Below are 18,430 nucleotides of genomic sequence, written 5' to 3'. Positions count from 1 at the left end.
CCTGCCAGGGATTATCTAACTAGATATCTGTACAGCGGTGTCAACTTCTTTTGCTTTACGTTGATGTTGTAACAATGGTCTCAAAGCATTGACTGTCCATATAGAAAGATATCTTAAACAAATTTATCTTTATTATCAGTGAGGCGACCTACCTTTGACCTTGTTTAAAAGACAACTTTGTAGGTCTTAGGTCCAAAGCATGAAATCTGCTTGGATTATTTTTAGATATTAAAGATATTCCATTTTACTCTTAGTTTCCAAAATACAACCATCAGTTAACATTGGATCAAATGATGATAAATAGCATAGGAAAACACATTTTGTTCATCAACCACACCTACCCCATGTCTCCTGCTACCAGGTTGCAGCTAGAAATAGTCTGCACTTGATACGTCTCATTAGCAGCATATCAGCTGTGTGGAATGGATGTCATCCCTCCAGAATGTCAGAACTCTGGCTGGAAATTTAAACATTTTGTTCATCCACAGAAAAAGTCAAATAAAGTAAAATGTTATTTGTAACAAATCTATCTGATAACATGATCTAAAATGTAAAGACTGGATTGAAGGTCATGACAAAATGTCATCATTTACAAAGTGTTGGTGAACTGTGGAAAGGCAAATAGCAAGATCAGGAGCTAGATCTTTGATGTTTTACGTCTAAACGTATGTACTGTATGTACGTGTATATTTATCATCATCATCGGTTGACGTGCTTACACACGTTGGGGTTATACGGGGTGATATACCCGTTCGAATAACTGAATACAAGACGAGGATACGGCAGATCTCCCGTCCGGGTATATTAGCTATTGCTGTCTTGTATCATGGATCAAACTCCAACTGTCTGTTTGTTGTTGTTGTTGTTGTTTAATAAGAGCCTATTTCATGTCCACAGCTATGGGGTTGTGTTGTGGGAATTGCTGACTGGAGAAGTGCCATACAAGGGGATCGATGGGCTTGCAGTAGCGTACGGTGTGGCAGTCAACAAACTGACCCTGCCTATCCCGTCAACATGTCCTGCTCCGTTCTCTCAGCTGTTGGAAGGTACAATCATTTTCGGGAGTATAAAGGCCTAGAAAAAAAATGTTGTGTTTCCTGTTTCCCTACTTATCCTAGAAAAACCTGCGGACTCTAGACTAGAGACTTGTGAACCCTAGAAGTTTAACATTGAAATTATAAGTGTTGCATTTCAGTTTTAGTTTGTTAACTGTATTGTATCACTAGAGTTTTGGCCAAAGTCTTTTTAAAAAACAAACCCAATTTTTTCAGGACTAAAACAGAAATCACAACATTTCTTTCCCTGGGCCTAAGTCAAAGACACAATGTACATTGGGAAAAAAGCCCACTTACGAGTTTTTAAATTTATCAATGCTCAATGGTAGTCACAGAACTAAACATTTAAGGAAATCTTGTTGTCAATAAGTCAATCCTGGTAGTGATTGGCATGTAAACCAAGGTAAAAGAACTGACTCTTCAGGGACAAGTCTACTAGCCCTAGTGTCCTGGGCAAGTGAAATAGCCAATCAGGCAAGCTCATGTCTTACCCCACTTGTCTGATAGGGCAAGTAAGATTTTTCAATGAGCGAGATTTTGATATGCTTGTTACTTTTCACGTTCAGGGTATCAAGCATTGTTCAACACAGAAAAATAGAGCCAGAGCCATTGCTGGAAGTAAAAATGCATAGAAAAAAGTAATTTGAATTTTGTGCAAGTGAAAATTTGGTTCAGGCAAGTAAATTTTTGCGTACCCGCCCGATAGGACTAGTGAACTTTAGAAAACCTGTCCAACCCTGCTCTTAATGATTTATTGATGCATTCTTCCTCCCCAGAATGTTGGCATCCCGACTCGCGGGCGAGACCGACGTTTCGCGAGATCCTGGTTCAGCTGGAGAACATCGCCAACTCGGACTTCCTGGACACGCCGCAGGAGTCGTTCCACGACATGCAGGAGGACTGGCGCTACGAGATCCAGCAGATGTTCAACGAGCTCAGGATGAAGGAGAAGGTGAGATACAATTGCATTTAATGGTTTGTGCTGGTAGCCTGGGTACCATCCTGATAGCAGTTCTCTGCTATATTTGCTTCTGCCATCCGTCTGGAGACCTGCACATTCAAACCTTTTGGTGCTAACATCAGTTAATGAGCGAATTAAGGAATGGGTTCTAGAGTGACTGTGATGAATCGGGCGAAGGGCGTGTGAAGTGATGTGCAGGTATCTGCAGCTCTACTTGGTAATGGTAAAGTCCTCATTGTCCTATGGATTCGTAGTGGAGTAGATCATACATTGACTTCTATTCTAATGTGTAGGAGTTTATTCACTACAGAAGGTAAGGTGTAACGACTATGTGTCCTCCCAAAGCCAATGTGTCTAGTGTGAAGTTATGTCTATATAGGTGTCTGCAGTTCTGGTTGGAAATGGTAGATGTCCTCATTGTCCAATAAATTCTAAGTGGAGTTGCTAACACGTTGACTGCTATACTAATGTTTGATAACACCCCCTTTCTGCTGGAGGCTGTGATTACTGAGGAACTGCTGGGCCACCAAATATATAACAGATTTCTCAACAAATTTCCTTGCTAAAGAATAATTTTGTGTGTTTCATTGTTTTTTAAATCAGACTTTTGCATGTTGTATCATCATTATAAGATGAAAGGTCACACGTATCCAATTTTGGTCGCTGTACGGTTGCTCAGTGATCATCATCTATTAGAAAGGGAAACTTAACTACATCAAGTAATAAGTAGAAACAGCAAGACAGTTTCTTTTTTTTCCAAAGTTACTGTAAGTCTCTTTAGATCCGCGGCGCCTAAAATTCGCGGTTTCGGTCAAATGGCCAATCCGCGCTGTCTTCAGATTCGCGGTGGACGATGTGTGGGAAAATGATACTAAGTACTAGTACTAGTAGCATGAAAATCTAATGAAAATATTATCGAAAAATTTGCGATACAACTTCCGCGCGGCAAAGAATAAAGACCTTTTCAAGCGCCTTTGACAGACAAACCGCATTATTTCTCTTTGCGAGGGTCCGTGCGGATTAATAATTCTCATGGAAATACTTGTTTACTATCACAGAATGTCGCTATCTTTTCGGCCAACTTCAATCAATTTACCGACCACGCGCGGCAATCAAAACTTAGAGACGTGTTGAAGCGCTTTGACAGACAACGGGTCGGTCCCCTTTTTATCATTTCCCCCCTTGCGAGCGTACGCGCGTTTGATAATGGAGCAATCAAAAATAAAAACGTACTTTTGTTCTACTGTCGGTGTGTTCTTTTAAAGACAACTAGACGATACACTATAAGAAGCGGGCTGCTTTGGGCAACTTCATTCCTAGTGAATTCATTCCGTGCGTCACCATGCTGAACTGGCTGAAGAAAGTGAACCCGTCCCTGCAGCGTCCTACTGCGCCCGGCCTGCCGAACCCCGAGGACACCGAGAACCCACGTGCAACGGCAGCGGCGAACAGAGAGGTGGCGAAGGTGATTGCCGAGATGGCAGAGGCGGGAAGCCGGAAGAGAAAGCGCGGGAACTACGGTACCTACACCCCAGAACAGCGGGCGAAAATCGCAAAGCTGTGCATCTCCATCGGGCCTCAGAAGACGGCAGACCGTATGTCAGCTGAAGTCAGCCGCCAACTCAACGAGAGTACGGTTCGCTACATAAAGGACAGCTTCAACAGGGAAGTGAAACGCCGTGGAACCAACAGCGTCGACAACCTTCCACGTCAACGGAACGGCCGCCCGCTCAAGCTCGGGGACTTGGACGGTGAGCTCCAACAGTACCTACGAAACCTGAGACATGCTGGGGGCGTGGTGAACCGCCTCATGGTCATGGGAGCAGCCAGAGGACTGGTGATTGACAAGGACAGAAGCAAACTTGACGAGTACGGGGGGAACATCATCATCACCAAACAGTGGGCGAATTCCTTTCTGCGAAGGATGAAGTTCGTCAAACGCAAGGGGACCAAAGCTGCCAGAAAGGTCCCCGAGGACTTTGAACTGATTCGAGAGCAGTTTTACCAGCGGATTGAAGCGGCCATCCGAGACAACAACATCCCAGACGAGATGGTCTGCAACTGGGATCAGACAGGCGTGAACATTGTGCCGGTCAGCGACTGGACGCTGGAAGAAGAGGGAACGAAGCAAGTGCCTATCACCGGTCTCGAAGACAAACGCCAAATCACCCTGTTGCTGACCACATCCTTGTCGGGACAACTCTTGCCGCCGCAAGCCTTGTATCAAGGCAAGACCGACGCCTGCCACCCCAAGTTCAAGTTTCCAGAAGAGTGGGACATCTTCCACACTGAGTCCCACTGGTCAAACGGCCCCAGCATGCTGAGGTACGCGGATCGAGTCCTCATCCCGTACATGGAAGACCAGCGCAGCCAGCTCGGACTCGCCCCTGATCATCCCGGGTTGGCCATTTTCGATGTGTTCAAGGCCCACCGCAACCCTGCCCTGCTGGAGAAACTGAAGGAGGCCAACATCATCCCCGTCTTCGTCCCAGCGAGCTGCACGGGACAGCTGCAGCCCCTCGATGCGGACGGTGGGATCAACGACATGCTGAAACGGGACCTGACCCAGAGTTTCGTGTCGTTCTACGGTGACTGCTTTGCCAAGGAGAGAAAGGAGGGGCGAGACCTGTCGGAAGTGAAGGTGGACTTGAAGCTGACTACACTGAAGCCCCTCCACGCCAACTGGCTGCTCGGCGCTTTCGACAGAGTGAAGGACAACTCAGCGGCCATCGAGAGAGGTTGGGAGCGGACCGGCATCCGAGCTGTGGCGGAGAAGGCACGCCGGTAAACGTTACCATTACGTTTTCTCAAATTGTAAACAAGTCGCCGCCATTTTGATTTCTTGTAAAAATGCAAGTTTAGAGTCATTTTCTCTCCGCTAATTCTAGTACCAGCCGCTTTCAGTAGAATTTGGTAGTGTATTAATATTGTAAGCTACGATTTTATCTTGTTTTGAACTGCTTGTGAGGAAATTGAAACCTGAAGATTCTTCGCAACTTGTACTCGTTGCGTTTTGTCAAAGTGTAAACAGATCGCCGCCATTTTGTTTTCTTGTAACGTTAGAAATGCAAGTTTACTGTTTAGTTTTCTTTCCGTTAATTCTAGTGCTAGTAGCTTTTATTAGAAGTTGTTAATATATTGACATTGTACAGTACGTAATTTACGATTTTTGTGAACGGTAATCTTGTTTTTAACTGTTAGTAAAACCTGAAAATTCTTCGAGACTTGTCCTCATTACGTTTTGTAAATTGTAAACAGATCGCCGCCATTTTGTTTTCTTGTAGAAATTTCAGTTTAGCAGAATTGTTTGTACCACACCACAGTTCTACCTCACTAGTAATTACGACAATATTTTCGATAAAACAAGTTCTTTATTAAGACGATCACATGTATGATTTTGAAGTGTGTAACAACAATGTAAATCGCAAGTTCGCACGGCGGTGCTCAACGCTTGTAGTCACAGTTTTGTGGCGTGATTCTTCTTCCTATGGAGAGAACAACGAACAAAGATAAGTTTCTTGAGACAAAAATCATACTTTGTACATATGTATACTTTGAATAAACTTTTGATATCGTTTACATGATCGAATGTGTGTTGTTTTTGCATCACTCCTTGCTTTGATCTTACTAGTACTAGTATCTCGAGGTCGGCCGTGAAAATTATGCATTTGGGGAGGGGGGCGCATTTACACCAAACACATCCGCGGAGAAGTAGATTCGCGGTACGAAGGTCTCCGCGAATTCCGCGAATCTAAAGACACCCCGGAAATAAGTAGACTTACAGTAATCTTTTTATTGTTGATGAAAAACAGTCTTACAGAAAGAAAATCATTTTAAACATACAAAAATAAAGACACACATGAGTAACTGCAAAACTGTAATCCAAGAACAAAAGACTGTGATCACAAAATGTCATGAGGACCCCTATCATTGTACAGAAGAATAACAAAAATTAACTCGATAGGGCAATGTGTATTGTACCCCACTTCAAAATGTTCCAAATCTGATTTTGTTGATGAGCTATAATGAATTCCAATTTTTGAAAGTAGGAAACACAGTTTCTTTCCTTGCTAATGTGACCATCTGTGACTTCAGGAGCTGCGGTCCCGTGAGGAGGAACTGACGCATGCGTTACTGCAACAGCAGATCCAGGAGGAGGAGCTGAAGAAGAGGGAGAAGGAACTGGCAGAGCGGGAGATAGATGTGTTAGAGAGGGAGCTCAACATCATGATCTTACAGCAGGTGAGATAGATGTGTTTCTCAACATCATGATCTTACAGCAGGTGAGATAGATGTGTTTCTCAACATCATGATCTTACAGCAGGTGAGATAGATGTGTTAGAGAGGGAGCTCAACATCATGATCTTACAGCAGGTGAGATAGATGTGTTAGAGAGGGAGCTCAACATCATGATCTTACAGCAGGTGAGATAGATGTGTTAGAGAGGGAGCTCAACATCATGATCTTACAGCAGGTGAGATAGATGTGTTAGAGGAGGAGCTCAACATCATGATCTTACAGCAGGTGAGATAGATGTGTTAGAGAGGGAGCTCAACATCATGATCTTACAGCAGGTGAGATAGATGTGTTAGAGGAGTAGCTCCACATCATGATCTTACAGCAGGTGAGATAGATTAGAGAGGGAGAGAGTGTTAGAGAGGGAGCTCAACATCATGATCTTACAGCAGGTGAGATAGATGTGTTAGAGAGGGAGCTCAACATCATGATCTTACAGCAGGTGAGATAGATGTGTTAGAGAGGGAGCTCAACATCATGATCTTACAGCAGGTGAGATAGATGTGTTTCTCAACCTCATGATCTTACAGCAGGTGAGATAGATGTGTTAGAGAGGGACTCAACATCATGATCTTACAGCAGGTGAGATAGATGTGTTAGAGAGGGAGCTTAACATCATGATCTTACAGCAGGTGAGATAGATGTGTTAGAGAGGGAGCTCAACACCATGATCTTACAGCAGGTGAGATAGATGTGTTAGAGAGGGAGCTCAACATCATGATCTTACAGCAGGTGCAGTACAGCATTGTGTCTGTTGTCTACACAGTGATTACAATTACATTCATATATTTGAGTCTTACAGACTTCAGTGTTCTCGCCAGGCCTTTTCAGCATAGCGGGCCGATACGCTGTGGGCTGGAAAAATGACGCTGTAAAAAGACCGCTACGCTGCTTTTTCATCCAGCGTAGCGGCAAAAAAATGGGGAATGAAAGAAAAATATCGTAGTAAAAATACATAGGCACGCGCCAAGCACGCGCCTTCGCTGTTTCAGGAAGTTATCAACTCGAAGGGAGGTGTTTTACAGCACCGGCCCGCCGTACCGCTGTCTCGTAGCCGGCAGCCCCTCCCACCCCTTGCGTTCCCGCGCGCGGAAATGTAAACACAGACGCCAGAGGGCCTTGCCCGCACGTGATTAGCGGGGTGGAATCTCTCCCCGGAACAGCCGATGTGCATAAGGGAGCGGCGTTGATAAACAGAGGCTGTTACTCGCGGCAGTTGCGTCTTTCTTTTTCAGTACGGAAAATAGAATCAATTATTTCTGACACATTTCTAGAGCAAGAACGGGTCGCGTTCCAAAATTTCCTGTTCTAAATTTTGCGTGTGCCGCCCTGCGTTCGTGCCAAAAAAAAATATAAAATGAGTAGCGCGTGTGCTGCGAGTGATCAGTGGGGTGGGATCCCTCCCCGGAAGAGCCAGTTCCCGGGGAATGCCCTTATTTGGGGAGCTGGGTTGACCAACATAGGCTGTTACTGATAGTTGCGTAATTTTTATTTCAGCGCGGGAAATAAAATCAATTCTGGAGCAAGAGTGGTCACTTTCCCAAAATTCCTGTTCTAAATTTGAAGCTCTTTGTATCGGCATTCGTAAGATACAAACCATCGTAAGTTTGTATGTAAAACCCGGGCGTTAGTTTCGCCGACAAGCCTCGTGTGGCCCCGCCCACAAACCGCCAGGGCAGTGTCGGCATCTTTCCGATTTGATCAAAGGGCCGCCGGCTATCAATCAAACGCGGCTGTTGTTTACAGTTTCAGTCATGTGCCGTGTGCAAGTTTACAGCGAACTTCAACGTAATATTACATTCCTTGGACCTTCTTTTCCACAGCGGTGCTTCTACGAAATATTTATTAGACTGTAACACTGAGTCTCACATGTTTTAAAGAATGGAATCTGACGCGGAACAGCGGTTTTTACCGGGTATTTTCTTGAAACATGTCCGTGGGAATATCGTCTAAACTCTAACGGCGAGGCGGCGACGCAGGGAGACCGTCAACAACAGTCGGCACGGCACGGCGGCTAACAGCGATACTAGCGCTATAAACAAGCGCTTCAACTTCGGATGGCAACCAGGACAATATTTTTAAGTACTGTTGAGCTGAGTAAAGTTTGTTGTTAATGAGTTTTTAGTTGTCTGTGAAGCTTTGACCCGAAATATTGTTACGTCAAACTGCTGAAGAGAAGTTAAGTGACTGCTGCGATTATCGTAGATATGGCCCTAAAAAAATGATAAAATAAGCCTTCTCAATAGCCTAAAATGCAAGAGCTTCCCCGGACCCCTGCCCGACGCTGTGAAAAATTCCTGGCGAGAACACTGGACTTAGATTATTGTTACTTATTGCCTTCTAAGATATAGAAGTTAGAAACCCAGAGAACAATTTCTAAATTGCCTTTCAGAGAAATTGTTTCTTCAGTTCTATTATTAGATTAAGTATCTGATAGTTTGAAGAATGAAGAGGTAGGAAAACATTTTTGTGGATTACTTTCCCTCTACTAAGTGTTTAAATTAACTTGTGGAGTTAGATATGCCTCTCATCAAAATGTTGCCCAATACTAGGTAGTCTGAGTCTGTCTGCTTTATGGTCATTGTTCAATGTACTTGTAATGTTTCTTTTATGATTTCCAGCATTATTGTACATATGTTGATACTCCTATAATGTTTTTGTTTTTTTAATTTCTATCATTTCCACAGATGGCAGAGGAGAAGCCACCAGTGAGGAAACGGAAAGGGAAGTTCAAGAAGAGCAAGTTGAAGTTGAAGAGTAAACAGGCTCGGATCAGCATGCCCTCAGGTAGCATACATCTCAGCTGTGATATAAGACATTTTAATTTTCATTTAAATAGATAAATAAATAAGACATATATATACCTTTCACTGTGTGGAGGAAATAACCACCCAACTGTATCTGCAGTCTAATTTATTTGTGCGCTCACTATGATATCCATAAATTCAATAGACTCCTTTCCAAACTCTGGATCCATTTCAGAAATCTGCTGTAACAGTGCACAGTCTGGTGGAAAAGAGCAAAAGTTGGATAAAAATGAGGGTTAGATAATAAGTGTAATAGGTCTGTCATCTAAGTCTAATTGGGGGATGCCATTGTCCTCTTCAGAGATCAGATTTTGGGGCTCAATGGTAGCCTCTACCAGGCTTCACAGGTCACTGAATAAAAAAGTAAAAATCGGCCAAATAGGACAGAAAACACGCCAGAGGAGAACAGGCCAACCAACAATCTAGGCCAATTAACTAGGTTTTTATTCCTAACTTGGCCCCCTATTCAGCCAGGCGGGTGTCTGGTAGAGACTAGCTCAATGGTGCCAGAGAGGTTTATTATATGTAATTTGTCAGATTAGGAGAATAATGACCTGCATAAGTACTTAGTGTGAGCAGTTATTGATCTGTTCCTTCTGTGTTGCAGATTTTGAGCACAAGATCACGGTCCTGAGATCAGCAGCGCCCGTTGATGGGAAGGAGAAGCACTACCGGCCCAACGGTCCGCGCGCCGCCACCGTCAGCCCGGGCAGCTTCCCTCGTCTCAGGGCGATAGTCTGTACGTGCAACAATAAAATTTTGGTTGGGAGTTTAGACCGGCGGGCTGAGTAAGTTCACCCCGCCGGCATTACGATTTTTCTCCGCAGGGCGACCCAAAAAGATATCAGGAGGCTTGAAAAAGGCCGCGGTCTCCTTGCATTTTTCATCAATGATATCTTAAGATGTGAACATTATAGAGTAATGATTTTTATATCACTTACTCAGTACATCAAGAGCTATGCACTGATACCTTAAAGGTAGAACATCAATTTTGCTTGTATTTCCAAATGGCTTGTGTCTTTCCAAAATTGAAGTGATCAGTGTTTGGTGTTGATTTTCATTTTCAAAACAATTCTGGTGTGCTTCTTGCAAAGTTGAAGATGACAAGAAACCAAAATAAAGCATTTTCATACCATATTCAACAGCAATGATAGAATTATCAGTTGCCAGACACACACATACACATGTACACGTTTGTGCCAGATATGAAGAAGTCTGAAGAATGATTTTTGTATGGTTTGACGTTCAATAACAGGAGAAGGGTGTAATGGGTATGTGTAGGTTAATGTAATGATATCCTTGAATATGATTGTATTTTGATATCATCCAAATAAGATTTGTAGATGCTGTATGTGAGGATAGAGTCTGCCCATCCTCTTCTTAGCTTTAAGCATAGGGCTGCTCTTATCCCAGATAAGTATGTCTTACTAACAATAACATATGTGTGTTTCTCCACAGTGAACAAACCAGGGAAAGGGAAGACCTGGGGCCCTAGCTCGGTCCACCAGAAGGAGAAGGAGAAGAGATTGCGGTCGATGTCTGAAGGAAACAAGCTGTGGTCCACAAGTGCGCCTACACTAGGGAAGAACCTGACCTTGAAGTCCTACCCACCAGCTCCCAATATTAAGAGTGTGCAAGAGACAGGTGAGTTTCTCTCAAAAAGATACTGCATCTTTCTGCATTAGCATGTTGGCATTGCCAGCTTTTCATGTGATAAAATGTTTGCATTGACAGAGAAATCTGTGAGTAGAACAATTGCACAAAGGAAGCAGTCTTTGCTGATAGCTTCCTTTTCCATATGCATCATTGGTGAAACTGTCAACACTATACAGTGTTAAGTATAGTTGCACTTAAACAATCTCCCATCTGCTTTAGTCTGTAATCAACATACGTCTGCTGTTTGGTAAAACACCTGGCAAAGGAAAATTAAAAGCAGCCTAAGCGATACTAGCGCCTGACTCGGGGCTAGTAGGACTTTAATTTTCAAAGTCAATTTTTTTTTTCACTTTTCATCATAATAGGATGAAGCGACTATATTCCATTCCATACCAACGTTCAATGAGCAAAGATTTATGCTGCTCTGCTGCGAGAACGCCGTAAAAGTCAGTGTGCTGGATCAAGGCCTGATTTGGGGGGGGGGGGGGGTCCAATGTTTAAGGAATCCTCGCGCGGCTTATTTCTGCGTCGTTTTTAAGCGCTCAGAGTTTGAAATAATGTGAGAATATAGTGCAGTAGATGTAAATATCATACAGATATACAGATTGCCTTATCCAAATATTTCCACTTTAAATCTCTAATATTGCTTAGGTTGCCTTTAAGCTCACCCGTTGTGTGTTCCCTCCAGACTATGATGATGATGAGTGGCCGGAGGAGCTGGGTGGTGAGATCAAGCGGAGGTCAGGTTACATTGACCTGCCGTACCGACAGAACAGTGAAGAGGACACAGAGAAGTCCCGCTCCCCCAGTATCACGCCCACCAATAGCCTCAAGCGATTCTTTCAGGTACTGCAGACCCCATCTATTGCTGTCAAAGTGTACAAGACATATTAGATAAAAGATATGCAGTATCCTTCTTGTGATTGTTAAATATTTGAATATAGCCTAGGCTACTATATTGAAGGACTTTGAAGCTATCTTCTTTACTGTAGTACTGCTGTGTATCGGTTTTGGTCTCTTGTATCCAGAATTTTGCTGTAATTATTTGAATATTAGCATGGAAGTTCATCTGAGTTGGTAAATTACAGGATTGGATGATTTGAAAATATCTGTTGAAGAGATGTTTATGTGTGTGCTTGTGTTTGTTTGTTTGTACAGCGGAAGAAGAGTGACCAGGCCCTGTATGAGTGTGCAGCTATCCTGGCTAGCGTTGCCGTGGGTTTCGACATCAGGATGACAAACTCCCCATCATACCTGGCTAGCCTGGACTCCCCTGACCGGGCCACGCCCACAGACATGGACCACAAGGGGAGCCGCGGACGGAAAAGCCGCTCCTCCACCCCCCACAGGGCTTCCATCATCAACTTTGGTTCCAGCCCCCCCAGACTGTCCAACAAGCCCGACCCAGATGCAATAATTCCCTCTGCCCTCTCCCCTGACTCTACCTCAGTACGGCTCATAGCACTGTCCACCTCCTCCGAAACGGAGAACCAATCCACCCGATCGCTGCTGCCAAACGAAAAGATTCCGGTGTTTGACTCGCCGACCAAACAGAACCCCATGTTCAACGATGCACACATTGTCACCAACAAGTGGACCGAACTGGACCGGTCCCCCAGAGCACATAGACGATCACAGTCCTTGGACGACTATGACGTCAAGAACTGGAAGGAGTACGGACAGAAGTACGAGCACCGAGCAAGCGATGCAGTATCCCCAGGGAGCAACTGGCCCTATGCTGGACAAGGGTCAGGCGCGACCAAGAAGCCGCCTTCCAGACCGGGCTCCAGGCCCACCTCAGGGGACTACGAGGGCAAGTGGGTAGGTGCTAACCGCTGGACCGATTCCAACCCCGCAGCTCAGAACCAGTTCTCCCCGCAGAGGAGACCGCCCTCCCGGCCACCCTCAGGGGACTTTGACTCCATTCGCTGGGGCGGTAACGGCAGTAGCTATGCACAGAAGCCACCGTCTCGCCGGCCACCGTCAGGAGAGTATGGGTATGATGCTGCTAAGAGGGTACATGTCAGCCGCTATGCACAGACTGGTTATCGGAGACCACCCTCGGGAGAGTACGACACCAGCCGACCGAGTGGAGCCGGGCACAGGCGGACACCGTCCGGCTCGGGTGACCATGAAGCTGACAAGTGGAATGTGGCCAGCTCAAGAAGGAAAGAGTACGGGCAGCGGAGAACTCCATCTGAGGAGTACGAGAATGGCAATAGACGTTCCAGCCAAAGGTACAACAGTCGCAGAACACCGGACGGAGAGTCCGGGACCCCTGACCCCTGGGTCAGCCCCACCACCCCCCAGACACCAGTGGTACCACCTGTGCCCCCCAAGCGGACAAGTGTGTACACCCAGACATCCAGTCCTGAAGATGAGGAGGGAGGGGCCCTACCTGGCCAAGCCAAAGGTTAGTATGTTTTTCCACAGAAGCTTTCTGTATTTTGTACATAAACGTTCTATATTTTCTATATTTTTGCACTGTTGCATGCTTATCATGCCAACCAAATTTTGATGACATTGTAGTCCAGTAATTATAGTCACTCAGGGTGCTAAATCTTGTAGAAGAAACACTGGTCAAAGAGTACATCCTGTTTTTATGTGTTGTAACACATCCTTGTCTATCCAGGTGCAGCACAGTCCCAGGCCACCAAAACATGCCAAACCGAAGGCACAGCAGCCAAGCTGACCAATCACACATCAGCCAGACATCCCCAAACAGAAGGCACAGCAGCCAAGCTGACCAATCACACATCTGCTAGACATCCCGCGCGGGAATCTGTCGCCTCGGGGCGGCCCAGTCCCCGGGACTCCAGCCCGTGGCGGCTCCCGGAGCCTCCCCCGCCTCGCAGAAATCTCAGCTCGCAGCAGCTGGAGCGGCCAAAGACACTCGACATCACCCCCAGACCCAGGCCCACTGCCAAGACCAAGATCACGTCTCCCGGTGCCACCAGCACGGGGAGTCCCGGCACACCGGTCAGTGTGGGTCCCGCCCCTGGCGATGTCATCTACACACCCAAGGTCCCCATGACTCGGGCTCAGATCGAGAGGGAGATTGAAAAGACTCTGTTGGACATGGACATGGAGGGTCAGAGTCAGGACGGCACCCAGCCACTGGTCAGACACAGCCCCAAGAAGGACAAGAGGAGACCCACAGTATATGAACTGGAACAGGAGTTCTTGTGACCAGGGTTATGTGTTTGGACATAGCTCTTTTGACCAGAGCAGTAAGAAGCCATTTGGGACAGCTCTAGTGACCAAAAACGTGTACACAATGGATCCGATATTCTGGGAACCCCAATCATGGCAAGTTTTGATTGAGAAGAACAATCCGTCTCTAGTTCTCTTCAGGGCTGCCGTTGGAACACAGGCTGTTAGAAACCAGCCCTGTGTTCCTAACATGGAGTTAACTGCCGCTCTCCAGTAAACATGTGACATGACTGAAGTTACACAACTGTTGTTCCCGGTATGTGCTTGTCAATGTTCAGTTTCTGTTGTTGTTGGCGGGTTGAAGAGGTTAGCTTTTGAAACCGAACTTTGCCTGTCCACCGAGACAGGGAACAGCCAATAGGTTAGCTGTATATTTTTATTATATTACTATGAAAGAAGAAAGTCATTTTAGAGGAAAGAAAAGAATGTGTCATAAGGTGAGATATTCCTTTTATTAGCTGCAGATGTACTTTCTGTGTCAGACTGATACGCAGCATTTTATAATCATGGACACAAAACAATTCTTCCTGAAATTGGATGGAAAGTTGTCTTGGGGATGGGCAGTCCCATTTCCAGTTTGAAATTTGTAACATTTACCATCTGGACACCTCATGGACAGGTTAGGGGACAACCCTATCCCTGACATGACCCATCCTTAACTATCAGCCATGCACGGTGAAGGCCACTCATGTATTTTGTTGTTTCTCAAACATTCTGACTTGAACAGAAGGAGTGAGGACAACGTGAAAAGAGGGAGAATGTAGCTATGATGTGATGTGAGTGTAATCCAACATCTCACTTCTCTTTCATCATAATGTTTTCCTGTTGTCCCATTGCTTCGTTCTGTCTGTGAACCAACGAAATCGGTCTGAATGGGCTGAACTAAGGATGCACAAGTTCGGAACTGTGAGGTTTGAGAAATGTGAGTAGGAATCCAGCCATTACTCAGGTCATGTCTGATACGGGATTCAAGATGGAGAACAGCAAATGTATATGATGGAACCGATGTATTTTCATTTATGATAGAAGTAGAGATTTATTGAGAGAAAAATTGGGAGATGTTTGTAAATCAGACATATATTTTGATATCCCCAGCCCTGCTGGTAACATATCATGACTGGGGCTTAGAGTAAGTTTCCAATATTGAGCAGTATCTGTGAATAGCTGGGATTGTAGATCGTAGTCAGGTCTAGGGTATTGTCTTATAATGTGTAGTGATTTCGTACATTTGTAAACTTCGTACTGAAACATTTTGTCCGAGTGTTTGACAAAAAGAGTAGATATATATGTGTACACATCACTTGTAACTCCTAGCTCATTGGTATCCAAAAACATTTATTTTTATTCCATCTGCCAGTTTATATTTTCATAATGTACTGATATATCCAGTGGTCATTGGTATTTATGTGTTTGGTGGTTATGTAAGGTGCTGCAAGGCCTGGTAGTGCATAGTTAATGCTAACTAGCAGCGTTGCTTTAGTAGGCAGCTGCTGGACAGGTCAGGCAGGTGCTGCCGACTTGTCAGTCATGTTCTTAAGGGGAGGCAAAGTGGTTTGGGTAGTCCTTGGCGATGACTTAAGGCAGGGTGGAGTGGCTAAGTGCACCTTCCCTCTGCTTCCACCTGTGCCCTGTTCCAACATCACCTCTATGTGCCTAAGTAATTACACTGTGTGAAATCTTGAAAACATTGAGGAATGGCAGTTCAGAATGTACAGTACTGTATTTCTGTATCGTATCTAAGAGGCCTTTCTGGTTGTGCCTTTGCAATGGTTGTGCCTTTCCCACACCTAGACCACTGACCCTCCCCTGTGTCATGAGATTTATAATGATTCTGCAATATTCCTGGGTGCACAAACGTGTCCATCCTACCCATTTCTGTATATTGGATTATTGTGCATGAAGATATATTGGTCCAAGAGGTTAAACAAGGTCACTGGGTGGCCATGGTAACATTTGATATCTCCTGTACGTTGTCATATGATGGAAAACGGTTTTGTCACGAGGGTATTGTAGAGATGTAAACCTTAATCTCAGAGTTCATAATTGTATATTATTAAAATATTATCTCGCATAGCTTGCGTCAGGTACATATAACCCTTCAAATGCAATAGTCTAGCAGCAAGTTATATTGTGTTGATTTCTGTTGTAATACATGTAAAGGTCGTTAGGTGGCGTTTCTATTGTGAGGCACATTCACAGCTTGTCATTTTAACATCGTTTTGGATTGCTTCAGAAATGTCTTCATTGCTGAATTCTTGCCAAAGAAGAAGGACAGTTCACTGTTCTTTTGATCCATTCTCTGTGCGGTTCACAACAACGATGCTGATGCTGACGCCTGAGCATGTCATGTAAAGCCCTGTGCAGTGAGAGTTAGGGGACAGAACAAACTCTCTTGATTCTTCTTTTGCCTTAGACTTGGTGAGATATCACCGTCATCTTTCCACTGTCCCCTGCGTCATCAAACATAACTGATTCCGGTAGGACAGTAAGTCTAACTGCTCTAAATTAGCGCACTGGCGTCTATCACAAGCACAGTAACGTTTGCCATAGAGCACGCCAGTGCAGTGCGGTGAAACTGGTTAGTTCCTTTCTTCCCCCAACAACCCTCTCCTTCCACATTCCTTCCCTAGCAGGCGCTTTTTCCGGCATCTCCCATTCTTGCTGCTTTCTAGTTCTATCCGTCGTCCCATGTGCCCCACGTTAACGCGCTCGTACACACCACGATTGCGCATGCAGCAACAGGAAGTATTTCATTATCATATTATCTAAGGTACTTAGCTTCCTCCACTGGGCAGCAATAATGGCATATCCAGTTGCAAAGCTGTGTAATAGTATTACATTTGTTTTCTTTTGTATGATTTGTACATGTACAGCCTCCATACCATGCGTACTGATGGTGCACGTTACATGATATAACGTTAGCGGTTTATATGGACAATGTATCATAATTGGTTGCTCCTTTCTGTATTAAAGCGATGTGCAAGAGGGAAAATAATAAAAAGTACATAGAATGTGTTTTGTTCTTAAGGTTGTCACTAGTTTCGTTCTTAAGGTCACGTTTGACATAAAGAAAATGGTACAAAATAGAAAGTCCGATAAAAAACAGCCGGAGCCGAACCACTGCTTGAAGAGTAATCTGCTGGACCATTATCCAGGTGGGAAGGATGGTGGACCCAGACAGACGAATTCCCACCGATATTAGGGCGGGACTAACGAGCCTGTTTGAAGTGTGTTCTATTTTTGTACCACGGGTCGCACGTCTTCACCTGACGTCCTCGGGTTACCTGACTGTGGTTCTTCTATTGTACACGCAAATGAAAAATGAAAGGCCGAACTATTTCTGTAGGCTGAACCACCCGAATTAGTTTTTGCCACTTCCAAGCTTCGTTTTGAACTTGGTATTTATTCTACTTGATAAGATCTAATAGACACATTGATATGATTATAACCTGTGACGACTGATGCGCACTGGCGCAAAGTGAGAAAGAACCAAAAAGTTTTATCGCCGTCCCACTCTTCGTCCAAGCAGTGGAAACCTCAGGGATCGGACGGAGGTCGTGTCGTGGCCGTACACACGACCAGAGATGGACAAGTGTCAGAAGATCACGGTTAAGTGGAGTGGGGTCTCTTTGGTCAAGATGCGCCTTCGAGGGTATTACTCCGACTTCGCCGAACGCCATTGCCTCCGAATTATTGTATGTACATAGTGGCTATTTCTTTAGATTTTCTGGCCTACTTTAGATATAATATCGTGGTTTCGATTGAGACGAGACTAGAAACCGATCACCGCCCCTGCAATGAACGTTTCCATGTAGCTTGAGCGGGAGTCCCGACAATCAAGGCAATTAATATTGCAAGGTCCTCGTGTAGCCTGTGTGTAAGGGCGTGTTTGCAAAACATTTTCAGGCGCCACAAAAGAACGTCGTAAATTTCAGTTTGCTAAGAAGCCTGAGGGAAGCTCGGTCGTTAGTTGGCTGGAGCCATCTCGCTGATTCCACTGGCGCCCCGGTAAATAGTCGCGGCGTCCGCGGGCCGGGCAGGATGGAAACCCGCCAAGATGGACGCGATGGAGGTCGAGGACACTGGTCTCTACCAGACTCCCGCCTCGTCCAATGTCATCATCGTCGAATGTAGAAGCCAGTTAATTGCACAGTGGATTAACGCACACTTCTGTTAACTGCACGGAATCCCCAAACCGGTACGGTCCAGCTAAATAACTTTGCATTATTGCACCAGCCGGATAATTGCACGAAATTCACCGGTAAATAGGCCGTGCATTTATGCGGCTTGATTTGGCCAAGTTAGGAATAAAAGTCTAGTATGAGTTGATTGGCCTGGAGTGAACTGTTGGATATACTGCAAAAGCCTGACTGAAAACCCATAGTAACTTATTTGTCCCTATTTGGCCAAATTCTTCTCTCTTTTTTTATCCAGCTGACAAA

At 45.0% G+C, this 18,430-nt stretch overlaps 1 protein-coding gene across 1 annotated transcript in view; it reads left to right on the top strand.

Annotated features, from left to right (window-relative positions):
* LOC118406899 (mitogen-activated protein kinase kinase kinase 10-like) overlaps positions 1-17,003 on the top strand; it is a 39,422-nt gene extending 22,419 nt beyond the window's left edge. The window contains exons 3-11 of the mRNA XM_035807334.1: positions 898-1,046; positions 1,832-2,007; positions 6,112-6,258; positions 9,000-9,099; positions 9,727-9,858; positions 10,578-10,763; positions 11,464-11,621; positions 11,934-13,188; positions 13,408-17,003. Of these exons, the coding sequence (XP_035663227.1) occupies positions 898-1,046; positions 1,832-2,007; positions 6,112-6,258; positions 9,000-9,099; positions 9,727-9,858; positions 10,578-10,763; positions 11,464-11,621; positions 11,934-13,188; positions 13,408-13,964 (2,860 nt within the window). The 3' untranslated portion in view covers positions 13,965-17,003. The remainder of the gene's footprint in view (positions 1-897; positions 1,047-1,831; positions 2,008-6,111; positions 6,259-8,999; positions 9,100-9,726; positions 9,859-10,577; positions 10,764-11,463; positions 11,622-11,933; positions 13,189-13,407) is intronic.
* The last annotated feature ends 1,427 nt before the right edge of the window (positions 17,004-18,430 follow it).

The sequence above is a fragment of the Branchiostoma floridae genome, chromosome 1 (genome assembly GCF_000003815.2).
Source record: "Branchiostoma floridae strain S238N-H82 chromosome 1, Bfl_VNyyK, whole genome shotgun sequence".
Lineage (NCBI taxonomy): Eukaryota > Metazoa > Chordata > Leptocardii > Amphioxiformes > Branchiostomatidae > Branchiostoma > Branchiostoma floridae.
Note: the sequence above shows the minus strand (reverse complement) of the source record. Positions and strands in the feature narration are given on the sequence as shown.